At 47.8% G+C, this 14,433-nt stretch overlaps 3 protein-coding genes across 3 annotated transcripts in view; 1 reads left to right on the forward strand and 2 right to left on the reverse strand.

The window, feature by feature from the left end:
* The window catches only part of LOC126541799 (uncharacterized), a 484,065-nt gene that overhangs the window by 114,474 nt on the left and 355,158 nt on the right, over positions 1–14,433 (reverse strand). The gene's annotated exons all lie outside the window — the stretch shown is intronic.
* LOC140215930 (V-type proton ATPase subunit E-like) overlaps positions 1–14,433 on the forward strand; it is a 34,234-nt gene that overhangs the window by 9,471 nt on the left and 10,330 nt on the right. The window contains exon 2 of the mRNA XM_072286253.1: positions 13,334–13,615. Within this exon, the coding sequence (XP_072142354.1) occupies positions 13,475–13,615 (141 nt within the window). The 5' untranslated portion in view covers positions 13,334–13,474. The remainder of the gene's footprint in view (positions 1–13,333; positions 13,616–14,433) is intronic.
* LOC126541804 (V-type proton ATPase subunit E-like) lies at positions 5,351–10,831 on the reverse strand. Its single transcript, XM_050188740.3, has 3 exons — positions 10,496–10,831; positions 9,014–9,301; positions 5,351–5,682 (listed from the first exon to the last, which is right to left on the reverse strand). The coding sequence occupies exons 1-3, from the start codon at positions 10,580–10,582 to the stop codon at positions 5,368–5,370; spliced, it is 690 nt and encodes a 229-aa protein (XP_050044697.1). The 5' UTR covers positions 10,583–10,831; the 3' UTR covers positions 5,351–5,367.

Genomic DNA, 14,433 nt, shown 5'->3' on the forward strand with positions numbered 1-14,433 from the left:
GATGGATGGATGGATGGATGGATGGATGGATGGATGGATGGATGGATGCTTTCAAAGTGGCAGACGTTCGCTAAGAGATGCTTCGCATTAAAAGAAATAGACACAATGTTGCGAGGCGTCAAGCCCTATCCCCAGAGAAGTGTTCCGTCATCCATACACTGCGAAAAGCAACGCGGCTTGAATACAGGCACACAGTAAGATTTCTTCTTCCCGTCCGTGTTCAAGTTGCACTCCTTTTCACTGTAATCGTCAGCCAACTTGCCGAGCTTGAGGTCTTTTTACGCAATTCATACACAGTGCGCTACGTATAGCTTCGAATGGAAGCACACACAGTGACGCCCGCACGCCGCCACACAACGAAGAAGAGCACCTTTCATGGCTACCGATGCGGCGGCCATACCGTCCGCCGGCATCCTTCCACGCTTATGCATACATATCTTTACACCTCTTCAGGGAATTCATTTGCATAGTTTCTCTCTGCCTCGTGATGTGTGTGTCTGTTAGCGCATGCACCATCGCAAAACGCCATAGCGTCTCCCTCCTCCTCCTCCTCCTCCTCCTCCTCCTCCTCCCTCTACTGCTCGCCTCCGGACGCAGCGGTCACGGTCTGATGTGCGGATAAGTGGCGGAAGCTAATTTGTCACGAGCAAGAAGCCGACGAGCTCCGCACGCTTGCTTGTGAAAATTATTGCGCGCCCCCGCGGTGCATGCTCATCTGTGGTTGCGGCGGCGGCACTGCGGTGCCCGTTCTATAAACAGCCGCTTTTCCGGCCACTTGGGCGCCCCTGGCTCGCCCCGTGCGCTGCGCTAAGCACACGTGGAATCTTCTACGCTTCGTTCGTGTCGCGTTCATTTTTCTATTTGGCTCGTTATTTTGGCCTCCTGCCTCTTCCGTTTTTTTTTTTTTTTGCTTCGTTCCTTTGCGCAAGGTGCAATATGCCGTTTCCGTTGCATCCTCCTCCTCCTGTTATACCTCTCTCACCATGTATGTTTTACGTAGAGAAATTTACTCCCACATCAGCGCGAGAACGTAAACACCCTAGTTGGCTTACCGTGTTGTTTACGTACTCAACTCCGGTCATTCCTTTCGTCATTGCGTAGCAGCGTCGTTTCTAAATTGCAGTTGTCTTTTTTTTTTTCAAACTATAATCGCCTATGCGCAATCTCATTCTGGTTTGGCTGTTTACACATTTAGGCGTTTATAGGTTTTTCTTTATGGGCCGTAATATTTCTGGCCGAATTAGTTTCACTCCCCTTTCCTCTTCCTCAGTGCAGAATAGCAGACTAGAGCGCACTAACTCGGGTCGACCTCCCTGTCTTTCCTATCAATAAAATCTGTCTATCGTTGACATCCTGAAATGCGACGACTGCCCATCCCGTACCTGTAGGCACTCTAAGCAAGAACAGGAGCAATCTTTATGAGAATGAAAGAGAAAGCTATTTATTTAAATGCAGGGAATTCTGCCGGCGTATATGTAGGTGCCTACATGCTACTACGCATAGGGACGGGGATCGGGGACAGAAATACCCTAGGAAGCGGAGGGCCGCAAAGGAGAGGAAAAGCAAGAAAATATAGGGTCATGTGCTGTACAGGTGACGCAAAGGTGATGGTGTTGCTATAAACAGGCTAGAGCTTGTCAACATTAAACCAAATTCTTCAAGGAATACGAAAAGAAATTTTAAAGCTTCCCGATGTTTCGAAGGAGGAGGCATAGGAAATGAGTAGTTTTACAAGAAATACACGCGTATCCTATTTGCTGTTATTCTCCAAATTGTGCCTCCTTGTGGCCAAATTTCGGCCCGGGATTGGAATCCATGGGGAGCGATGGATTCCTGGGTCTGGACGTTTCTTCGGGGTACGATGAAGGCTTTGGAAGTTTTCATCTGCTGGCGTATGCACGACGTTGGGGCGAAATGCCAAAAAAAGAAAAAGAACGCCAGTGTACCGTGCATTGGTGGCACGTTAGAGAACCCCCAAGTCCTGAAGCGTCACCTGAAACAGCAGTTGCTGGTGAGAGGACAACGGCACGACAACGACAAACATGGTGCAACGACTGCGGCTCGCCCATCGCGTATCCAAAATTCCCATCATGGGTGTAAGGAACAATGCGATCAGTTTCTGGCGAGTTGTTGATCTAAGAAAAAGAACAGTGTAATAAATACAATGATGATATTCGCGACAGACGATGCTGAAGTGCCCTTAAGAGCAATTGCTGTAACAAAGCGAGTACGCGGGACGAGCGCGTCAAACAAGGTCACCCCTCGGGCATCTTATACTTGCCTCCATCTTGTTACTTGTCGTGGGCCCAGATCAGACCAATACAAAATCTTCTTCTCTCGCTTCACCTCTCAACCTTCCTTTGTGCCGCTCAAATTCTGCGAGCCAAGTTGCGTTCGCCGAAACGAGCTTAAGTTCTTACCCATTTGCTTAACGCTGATTCTGCGATCTTTCCGCGAAGAGGGCAGGACGCAAGCTATACGAGGCTTGCAGGTATCGATTCGGCGGGCTGGCAAAGCCAAAAGCTGAAAAGTTTATTTCCTCTACTTGACTCTTTTTTCTCTTTTTGCTGTAATTACCTCCCTGTTTATATTCTTCAGTCGACCCTATAGTCTTCGCTGTTCGCCTTTCACCGCTTGTTTCCGCGAAAGGTAAATAGGCCACAGAGCAATGTTCTTTTTTCAGGAGAGATGCTCATTTCACCGGAGAAGCATCTTCTCATTCTCCCTTTACAAGTTGCTTTCTTTAAGGTCATCAAATTTAGCTCGCAGTGCGCTTGGCCTTTTTTTTTGTGTGTACAGCAATCCGCCGCACTTTTATCCAGTACACGTGCACGAGCTTCTACTCCAAGGCGTCAGCTATTGCTGGCTGCATTGTGAAAGCTATTCCCCTAAAGGCCTGGTGGGGAAGCGTGCGGGGAGGACAAAGACCTCAGCGCATCTGCGAGAGAATGAAGTCAAGTAGTGAAAAAACGTTGGCGAACGTCGAATTTTTTGGCGTTTGTTTTCGTTTTATGTGTTTCGCTTTCCGCCAGGGGACAACTTGAACGCATCCTGTTCCTGAACAGCTAACTTTATTAGACACGAAGGAAATGCTTTGCGCCGCGGGCTTTAATTAACCGCCTATATCAAAACGGAAGACAGATTCACAATAAAAAGAAAATAAATGCGGTCCGCCCTCAGGGTATAAAGAGAAGTGGTGCGCCTTTTTTGAAGTCGTGTCGCTCAAACGGTACCCGCTGTCTGCAACGTAAAAGCTTTTATCTTCTGCTCCTCTTGTGCTAATGCGGGCAAGTTTTCTCAACGAATATGTTTTTCTGTGTTTCTGATGCCAAAGTAAAAGAGGCGACGCTTCTTCTTTCCTTTCTAATCTAAAACGTGTGCTTCACGCCTGCTTCCAAAAAAAAAATAATAACGCACAGAAAGCTTAGCGGACTCCTCCTTTCTGATTTTGACAGCTGCATTGACGAAATTGAGTTCACGTCGGTGAATGAAAAGAAAGTAGTCGGAGGGGTGGGGAGTGGCGAAAAAAATTTATACATGGCGGTGTTGCTGGCACTCGTACATGAAGTCGCGCCGACATCTTTAACATAGCGAACTTTCGCGCTCACTCAAAATTGCCCCTGCAGTCTCTCTAAGCCATAGGAAAGTAGATTCCGCGGTGTGGGCTGCTCGCGTGCGAGGAGACGAAGACGACCTCAAGCTAGCTTGAAGTGCGCTCTTTCGACTAGTTACGTGCAGTTCTGTAGCAGTTGGAGCTCATCTGTTACGGTTACCACTACGAGTCAGCTCGTATAAACAGTGAAAGAACGCATTCTCAAATTCCATTGTACAAAACTGTTGAAAACGTACAGGGTATTTCATGCAACTAAAGTAGTCCATCATAGACACATAAGACTAACGGTCGCATTCAACTGCTATAGCAATATGTTTTGACATGCGCTACAGTCGTGCGCCGCAAAGTGTATATAACTTTCTTGCATTCCTCGCCGGCTTGCCTGAAAGTACGCGACTATCAGCTGTTTTGGAACGCGCGTTACATTGTTTAATACAACTTCGCCTTAAGGAATTTCACAAAACTTCGATAATTTAAGTTTAACTAATTTTCCAAACAAGTTTACCGAGAAAAATTGTCATAGTAGCTGAGGACGACGGCGAACAATAAGACGCTAGTCATCACGAATCCTTTTCAAAGATTTGGTGCTAGTTATATGAGACGCCCGGTATCAACTGCATTGAATTTGTTAGACTCAAAAAGGAGAAAAAAAAGAAAAAAAAATATGTGCATGCCGGACAGCTTTAATTAGTTCCCTAGATGCAGTGCGGTTGCTTGGAGGCCGGCAATAATGCATCGATGGTCCAGTCAACACTTATCAACACTCAGTTTTTCATAATGCTCGTAAGTTTTACTTTGAACGTCAATGGATTCCATCACCGAATTTGTGAACGCATTTTTTATAACTGGGGCTGAGTAGACAATCTCTACTGAATAGACGAGTTCACTACTTCGTGTGGTCTAAGTTAATGATTACTACGTTACTTATAAAATTAATGTTGATTATCTAATACTGCATTGTGTTTTCTTCAAATAATATCCGCCGCTTTATATAATCTCGTTGGCGTGACATACCTGATTGCGCTATCTGCCACAGGCAATTTCAAAAACAACTATTTCCACTTAATATAGAAAAGACCATCTGATATTATAGTGCTTGCTAATGGAATTGGTACTTTTGCTGTCGCGAACACCCGAATGCCTTTACTTTTAGCAGATACCTGAACTATTGCCCAGCAGTGAATCGGTGTGCCTAAGGGGTGGAGGAGGGAGGAGGAGGGTCGCATATACCACGGAATGACCCAGCAAAATGCTGCTCATCTACGCTGAGTTGACTAGAACCAGCGTATTGAGCATAAATTGCCCGTCAACATTGATTGATGGAGAAGGAACATCCCGTCTGCGGGAGAACACTCATCATCTCCCGAGCAAGGTATGTCCCACTTCAGGCATATTTAAGGCACCAACGCCAACGATGACACGGACAGCGTGACACTTTCAAAACGCCTCTCTTTGTGTTATACTGTCTCTGCGCTCGCGAATTAGGCCAGATCGCGCAAAATCAACTTGTTCTAACTTCTATTTCAACGAAGTGTGCACTATACCATCCGATCTTGTACGACAAATACCGGTCAATGACACATCGAAAACCGCTTCGCAAACTGGAGCTTTGTGCTTTGACGAGACACGCCCGAAAGGGCATCACTAACAGGAGTCAACACAGAACGCCATATAACCACTAATATATCTTGCGCAAATAAAGACAAAAAAGCCACCTCTTCAACGGACAGGGTGGGCACCACGGCGTCTTTTTTTTATGTGGTGTACTTTCTGTGCGCGTTGGGGCCGAACAGTTGGGTCCGGATGTCGGGCAGGGTGTGCTGGGCGATCAGGTCGAGGCGCGCCGCGAGCGTGTTGACCACCTTCTTGCGGCCCTTCAGAGAGGTGAGCACCACGCCTCCGCACGACTCCTCGGGCAGCCACCTGCTGCTGTCGAGCGCCACGTTCGCCTGTATGTTGGTCCTCTTGCGGAACTGCTTGACGGCAACCTGGGTGGCCGCCTTGACCAGCGCCTCGTCCTTCTTGCGGCACGAGAGAACGACGTCCTTGTCGAGCAGCCGGTACAGGCCCTGCGACGGCGCCGGCGAGCCGTCCCAAACACAATGAACGCCCGATTTGCATAGTATGTCACCGACGGCAGCCGTCCCAAACATGATAAACGCCCGCGTCTCTCGTTGTTTCTCGGTACTTCGGCTGTCCATTCTAGACGGACAGTGAATGCAGAATACGGGCCCATACTGTAGATATATATTCGGAAAGTATGTCACCGATGGCGCCGGCCGATGAGAGAGAGGACACGTGATTAACAAGCACGGCATGCCACGTGACGTGCAATTCGTGTGAAACAGCGCCGAATTCACAAATCTTTTCATTCCTAAGTGCGTTATTGGCAATGGGAAAGAGCACTTACGCACGTTCGTGGACATTGTATATTACCATTGCATTATCATCATGTTGAATGTTACATTTCAAATCAGCAACATTGCATATTAACATTACACTCACAAATTGTCTCTCACCTAAAAGCACTGGCTGCAGTGGCTGACGGTGGGGCGCTCGCCACTAACGATCACAATCGGAGTGACAACGAGGCAACCGACGCGGCATGGGCAATTTTTTGTGAATAAAGTCCGAGAAACTCCGCGAATCTGGCCACTGCGGCGGTATTCTCAAAGCTAGTCGGATGCTAGTGCAATTCATAATAAAAACTAGCCGGCAATTATAACTATTATATTTTATAAGGCAGCTTGCCGATGGCGACAACTTGCAAATTGGAAGGGACCAAAGCGGACGGTGAGCCTCGTGACTTGTTTGTCGTAGGCTGGTTGCGTTCTTTCGTAACGAATCCCCCGCAGTTGTTCGTCGGTGACTAGCTGTTCTTACAACATGCTCTAGATCACGTCGCCCTGCTCATTATGCAATTCGCGCGGACATCCCATTGATGCGATAAGAAAAAGTAACATATGTGGTTTTCCCACTTTAACGATACTTTTCTTTATTTGATTTGACGCTCTTCTTTGATTTCAAACACTCGAGTTACGTGCTGCGGCAATGAAGCACCGTCTTGTGGAATTAGCTTGAAGTTATCCTCCGATGCCGAACCTTCGCCTTGCCGTCCGACGTACCGCTTCTCGAGGAATTCATTCGGATGTTTAGGGGCATAATGAGCACAGCAGCACGAAGGGCTGACGGCCGGATCGTCAGACGTGCGCGGTGCCGAGACATGTCCCTGGGCGTGTACTATACTGCCGCGATCGTTGCATATGCGAATAACGAGCAAAACCGTAACGACTCTTGCGTCGGTGCGCGCTATTAGAGATGATCCCGCTCTTACGTCAGCACCCTTAATGCGAGACGGGCCTGAGCGTCAGCCCCATTCCCGTTTTATTATTCCTCCGACTGCACTCGCGGTGCTGGCGTCGTAAACCTGGGCTCCGTGTCGACGCCGCAGCTGCCGCGCGCCTTCGGTCGTAACACTGCCGAGCCACCATCTTCCCCAAAACGTGTTTCTCACTATTTTCCTTGCTCTCTCGCTCTCTCTACACTCCCCCCTCCTCCTCCGGTCTCCTTTTTTCGCCCCCGTTCACCGGCGCACGTTTTTTCGCCCCTATCCGAGTCGCGTCTCGGTGCAGCGCCGAGTTCCACGCGGTACGAATGAAGCTGCTTCCGAGGCCAAGTTGCGTAATAGTCGTCGAAACTATGTAGGAAGGCACCGCCGCGTAGCCTCGTCGTGACCTCCAAGTATAACGGCACAGCAAGTTTGCAGGACCCGTTATAAAAGAAAAAAAAAAAGAAGAAGAACCATATTCCGGTGTGGGAACTTGTAGTTACGGATTTCACGGTTCGAATTCACGAGGCTTTTAGTTCGCAAGAAGCGCGTGTCATGAACTGGCCGCTATCTCTAACGATAGGTTCCCTTTCATGGTTGTCTTGTACCCGTTCTTTCCAGTCGCGCTGCAGGGTATATGCGAACAATGCGAATACAGATCCAGAGTTATAATACACGAACGCTTATATACGAGAATGCAAGGAAATACACTGCAAGAAGAATGGCGCGATTCGCGCTTCAATGAGAAGAGTCCCGCCTGGTGAACTTTCAGAAAATCGTTGCGCTGTGTCCTGCGTACTCGTGATGGCGCGGATACATGCGCCGCGATTTGGAGTACGCATCAATGGTAACAGCACTGATACACTAACGGCAGCGGGCAGCGTTGTGTTACCCGTCCTGGTAGCGCCGCGACTTTGACGTTCTGGTGCTGAGCTCGAGGTAACGGGATCAATTTTCGACCGCGTTTTGATGCAAGCGAAATGCAAACAACGCTCGGTACTTCAATTTAAGCGTACATTAAGAAACCCCAGGAGGTCAAAATATCGATATCTTTCCGATCATTCTTTCAACCAGACCGTGTATTCTTCCCACATAATAAGTTCAACGGCTTTCAAGCGTAATTTCATCACAAACCAGTTCCCCCTTATTTGCAATTATTCTTTACCATGGATATTTGTGCCTTACAGCCTGGCATTTGCTTATAAGACCCAACATAACCAACTTTTCCCAACGGCTCGAGGTAAAGTGGAATTCGTTCTATTCAGTTTCGTTATTTCCGGGTTTCACGACATGGATCACCACCGTGTCGCGCGATGTTTTCCATACAGGCACTGTTGGTCCCATGTACCTCATTTAGCTGTACCAGTGAGCGAAAAAGACAAAGGTTAACCGAAGGGCCACACTTCCATACTTGATTATTTCATACATTCACCGCCACGGACGCGTGAGATGCGCCCATTAGCACTCCCACTGTTACGTTTGGTACCTGTAAGCACATACGCGATAACGTAAACGCAGAGGTAGCTGCCGCCAGTGTACGCATTATGCAGAGGTTTCTGGGTTCGCTTCCCACCCATCGGTGACAAGTTCTATTTTCTTCCACTTCCATTTCTCCTTTCTCTTTATGAATAATATATAGCTCGTCGCAAATTTAACACCTATCGATAACCACTTCTACGTTTTAATTAAATAAACCAGTCAATTTCCTCGAAGCCTTCCTGTGCTTCATTGTCTGTTGGCTTTATATAAATATCCCGCTACACGTTTAGGCTGACGCTTCTACCTGTTCAGTACCGATTGAGTGCACGTGATCGCCGTCGTACTGGGACCGTGTTGCACATACTGTTAGCATAGGTTCAAAGGCCAACTATTCCGAAAGCCGTGCCATGCGTCGTTTAGTTTTCAGGTTCACCCGCATCTGTAATATCGGCTCAATCCGGGCCTCAAGAACGCACACTGGTGACTACTTGCACGCTTTTCAAAAGTACGGGCTATATATAGCGGTTACACGTATTTAGGCGCAACAGGCGTTCGTTGCTATTCTCATCTACGTTTTTTTCGGCAGCTGGTACCTGCAGGATGAGCCTCTCGAGGAAAGGCTTGTAGCGGCTCTCCTTGCCGCTGATGTAGACGAGGTTCTTCTTGGTCTCGGCCACCACGCGCGCCACGTGCTCGTTCATGGCCTGCAGGATGCGCAGGCGCGCCGTGTTCTTGATGAGCGAGTTCTGGATCTTGCGCTGGCGATCCACCTGCTTCTCCTTGCCCGAGAACGAGTCGACGATCTTGCGGCGCTGCTCTTTCACCAGCCGCCACTTCTCCGTGTTGAACTCCTCCTCGGCCTTGGTGTCAATCTCCTCCACCTTCGGCGAGGACGAGCCGCGCGCGCAGATGTGTGAAGGTCGCGCTTAAATACGCCTGCTTACTTTCTTTACAGTACTGCTGGTACACAAGCCGGGACGCGCGCTTGCCCGAGAGCGACAGGCTACTATAACGGTAGCTCTTGTACAGAAGCGTGCTGATTGGTGACCGCCGACCGGCCTGTTCGCTCGGAATCATCGCTATATACGAGAGATTCACAAGTGAAGCTCTGCGTCGTGAATGTTCTGGCCGACCAACTTGTTGCTAACCGTCATGCCTCAAGAATTGATGCCTACAGGACGTTCGCAGACGCACTATTCCTCTCTAAATAGAGACCGGAAATGAAAACTACATTTTGCAGCCATAAAATAGCGTATCAGAGTTCTAGTGGGCTGATAGAGTTTATTTGCTTTTAGAATGCATAGAGGCCACTTGATTTTCCGTAAGCGCCACGTCGTCTCGCCCACCACTGTGTAAACGCAAAGCCTATTATGCATTCATGGATAAAACGGGAAGTGGCGTTTACGCTTAGGCATTAGGTAGGGTTTGCCGCCATCACATTAAAACAAGACACGCCCACACTCTGTGGAACTCTGCCTCTGTCTAACATACTCGGCACTCTGTCTAACATATCATTCCCACTGAGGTCATCGCTACTGTGCGCTGTAAATTTAGCATCGCGCGACAGCTTAGCTTCGATGCTAACGCAGTCATACGCAGTCACTCTATGCACATTTAAAGTCTCCTTTACCCTAGACGTACATGCGAAGGAATGCTCGTCTGCGCTAACTTGAGAAAACTGCTAACTTGGGAAAACTGCTAACCTGGGAAAACTGCCTAATGACGATGTTTATCTTGCGCGACGCAAAACGACACGCTGACGAAGAAACAGCGACGAGAGATATAGCGAACGATTTACACGTACCAGAAACGTAGCAAACGTACTACATAAAGGTGCCCTTCATGATGCTTTCACACGACTGACGGGATTGCCGATTTGTTCTGCGGACGAGCATGACGCACAGGAGGGCACAAGAATCTATAGCGGCTCACGTTGCGATTTGCTGCATCCCAGTCACATCACGCTGACTGAATCGGTTATTCGACCTATCATGGATAGCCTGGCTCATAGCGCAGAGAGCGTGCAGACGCTGCCCCGTTCTCCAAACCAAGTCTTCAAATTTTGAAGCGGTTACCTTCTCGTCGGCCTCTTGTTCGATGAAGGCCACCATTTGGTAGGTGTCCCCCGTGGGGCCTGCCGCAACCCGAACCTTTTCCGCCATTTAATGCCCCCTGCGGCGACCTCGATTGATTTGGGTAGGCTCGTCTCGTATGGGTGGCCGGCCTCGGCGCTTCGACGGGTGGTGGCCGGTGATTCTTCTTCTTCCTCCTCATTTATATTCTCTCGTGACATTTCCTGCGCGAAGCGACTATATCGCGTCAACGCTGCAATCATGCTAGAGTTCGTACCAGTGTGGTGTTATGGCATGGAGAAATGTTCTTGTTGACTCCAGAAACAACGGAACTCTTTCTTTCTTCTTTCTTTCTTTTTTATAATTCGGGGAACTAACCGTAAGACATATGTAGTAAGAAATATGAACAAAACGGGCATATATATATATATATATATATATATATATATATATATATATATATATATATATATATATATATATATATATATATATATATAAACACTTCACACACCTATACTTTTCTCACTTTGACTTTCCTATTGCTAACGCATTAAAAAAAGAAAAGAAGAAGCGTGTAGCAACCCGACTTGCATCAACAGAAACATTTATCAAAACCATGTGGATAACTAGGATAACTAGGATAAGTTAATTATAAGAAAAAGATAAACTTAGATAAGAAACTTTGGATCGGTTCCAACTTGTCATATCCGCCATCCTTGTGCAGAAGCATTCAACTGCAATGCCTCTACACCACGGCGGCGGATGACGGCATCCACCATCCTTCTCACAGCACACCATCCGCACGCGCACCTCCTCTCCGCATTCGCCCTCCTCACATTCTTCCTCTACACAGTCCAACCACCGCAGCATCAAAGCACGTCAAAACCCATCAGCATCCAAACCCAGCAAAACAGTTTCGCCGTGAAAGCTAGCACTCGCAACGTCCGCAAGAGCTTACGCACATTGCATGCATTCTGTCTTAATGCGCGTAGTTTCTGCCGTGCGACGTCATTCGTACCATATATTTCGACAGGGAATGTGAGAGACCATGATGAGCAATCTTATATTAACTAATTTTCCACAGTGCGCAGGGTGCATCGATCGAAACTGAGTGACAAAGTTTATTGTACTTGGCCTACTTTAATCATCCCGTTTTGAGATGAAAACCTCTTCCAGTGAACTCCACTTACCCCTGTCCTGCCTCAGCTGTCTCGTTCCTCTATCATGAACATACGACGAAAAAAAAAAAAAAAGATTGAGGACAAACTTGTCACTTGTACTCTCGTAACAGTGTACAACTTGCAATAAATTCTAACACTCAGTTATTTACTGCGGCAGCTCTGGAATACTTGCGACAGTGAACTCAGACTTGGGTACAGAAATGGGCTAATGTTTCTGTTCGCGTTTAGAAACAGCGAAAAGATGAGCGCGAGGAACAATTCGAAAGCACTTGTGCAACCGCCATAAAACCGCGAATGCTTTGAGCTGAAAACTTCGGCGAGGCGTCAGGCGCGTTCAGTGTTCGTTGCATAAGCACCATTAGAAATCTTTCGCTTTCGCAACTAACGATTGTGTTGTCCTGTAAACCTCAAAGATGTCTCTCACTTCAAATATTGCATCAGCGCATCTCTCTGTTTCCATTCAGCCCTTGCACCATGCATGTATGCGAAATACATCAGAGTTTGCAGCCCTATAGTATTTCGCAACGTCATCCCGATGACGACAGTTCGTAATCGACCATTTCAACGCCGAACGTCATAGGAATATTCTGGGTATGCACGCATTCAGGGGCTATGGTTGGGATGCGAAATCTTGCTTATATAGGACGCGACGTCCTGTTGGCATAACGTAAATATTGGTCCCCTTCCTTGACTTCACAGAAACCATAACAAGGCAATTGTAGACTTCTCACGAGACACCAAACAGGGGCACATAAATTTATAAATGTCCCAAATAATGTTGCTGTAGTTGACATATTCTCCAACAATTATTTGCCGTGTACTTTTGCTTTTATAAATTGTAGTTCAGGGCAAATAAAGTTAATTTAAGATCTCAAGGCAGGAGTAATCACTCGCTTTGGACATATGGAAACTTCGCGACGAATGATAAAATTATGCCAATGTACCGTTGCTACTTGTGAACATTCCATAAAAAGACACATTTCAACAAAGATTCACATGATTTGGTTTGCGACTGGCGAAGGGACAAACGGAACATACTGCCTAGGGTTATGTGGTTGCCGCTGATTCGATGCCCATGGTAAGGTGGCGTCCGCGGCTTCACTTTCTGGATCTGACCTTACTTTCAGCAGTCTTGATTTATAACATTCTTGGTGGCTGTCAGTGTTTAGACTGCCTACCAACATGATGCTCTGGCAAATTTTTATAGGCTTGTCACAGTTAATTCCTAGTTTGAACACGTGGCGAAAAAAGCAGTGCGAAGAACGAACGCTGTGGAGACTTAATCAAAATGAAGCACAGCCTGCTGAGCTCAGTGAAACGCCTGTGCGCTTTAAAACGCCGAATAACGCAACCTGCTCCCCCCCCCACCGTTTCATCGCAGTCTTCACGCAATCACCATCATCCCTCGCCTGTGATTGTAGTCTTTTTCGTCACTCACGAGTGTAGAGAACCAATACACGCTTTTTTTGGCCGTTCACTTTCCGGTATGCTTTAACTTTTGAGCGACGTAACGCCAAGCGTCAACAGAGCGACGGCCATCCTGTCGAAGACTTAGCAAATCAATGAGCGATATCCTTGAAAACGATCTGCTCAGCACGCGGCTGCTATTTAAATACATGCCATTCAGACAAATCTGATTACCTTTTCACTATTAAAGGTCTCGCTGTCCTTGGCTGCCGCTCAACCGAGCTCGTGCTGTATACACCAAAAGAAAAGGAGAAGAAGAAGAAGAGGGAGAAAACCGGAGCTGGGCGTCGTCTGGCCTAAGCAAGCAATTGGCTCTGGAACTCGTCAAAACATGTCAGAGAAAAAGAAGTCCGCCTCAAGCTCGGCAAGGGCGTCCAAATCAACGACGTCCGCACCCTCGCACAGCGGAATCGACGCCGCCAAGAGGATGGCCTACCTGCTGACCTACATCGAGAACGATATCAATTCCAAGGTGGGCATCGTTTAACGGCGCGCAAGTTCCAATTCTTCTGTCCTCACTCGGGCATGCACGGTGTGACCCACTCGACGCTCTGTGCCGAAGGCCTGGGGAAATCAAGAACCGAAACTAACGCGTCCTTGCTTAAAGGCTTTAACCTGACGGGAAGCAGAGCAAGGATGACCCTCTGCAGAGGCACTTTCTGCTGGGCAAACAAACTGCTCGGAAAACATTCGGGCTGTCTTGTCGCGAAGGGTGCCACTGGGCACGGTGGCATCACCGACGTTGCCGTGAACATTGGCGAGGGCGTCTTTCGAGCAGCCTTCACATTCGCCCACCGGAAGGGGCCTGCCAATATGTGTATAAGAACAGGGCTAATTGTTCTCTTGCTTCTCGCCAATTGGCTTTGTAAGAATATATGCGTGGCCTTCATGCGCTATTTGTTGTGCGCATGCGGCCTCCAGCGGAGTTTGCAGAGCACTTACAAGATACATCGATTGGCTAAAGTATACTGACCCCAAATTGAGTATAGAGAGTTCAGTGGGTACTAATAGAGGCAGGTAAGAAAGTACGGTACACCACCTGAGCGAGACCTTCCGCAAGAAATCTGCATTACTTCGCGACTTCGGCATGCACCTCGATCTCTCGATCTTGTTTTTGAAGCTGCCACACTACAGTCATCACTTTCAGACTGCGTGTATCGGTTAGCAAAAAATTAAGAATTTGCGCGGCATCCACGGACCGTGTGCTTTTAGAGTGCCTGTTGCATGCTCCTCGCAGCAGGAGGAGTGTTACGGCAATTTCACTGCACGTTCACCAACAGCTGTACATGT

This window comes from Dermacentor andersoni, chromosome 2 (genome assembly GCF_023375885.2).
Source record: "Dermacentor andersoni chromosome 2, qqDerAnde1_hic_scaffold, whole genome shotgun sequence".
Taxonomy (NCBI): domain Eukaryota; kingdom Metazoa; phylum Arthropoda; class Arachnida; order Ixodida; family Ixodidae; genus Dermacentor; species Dermacentor andersoni.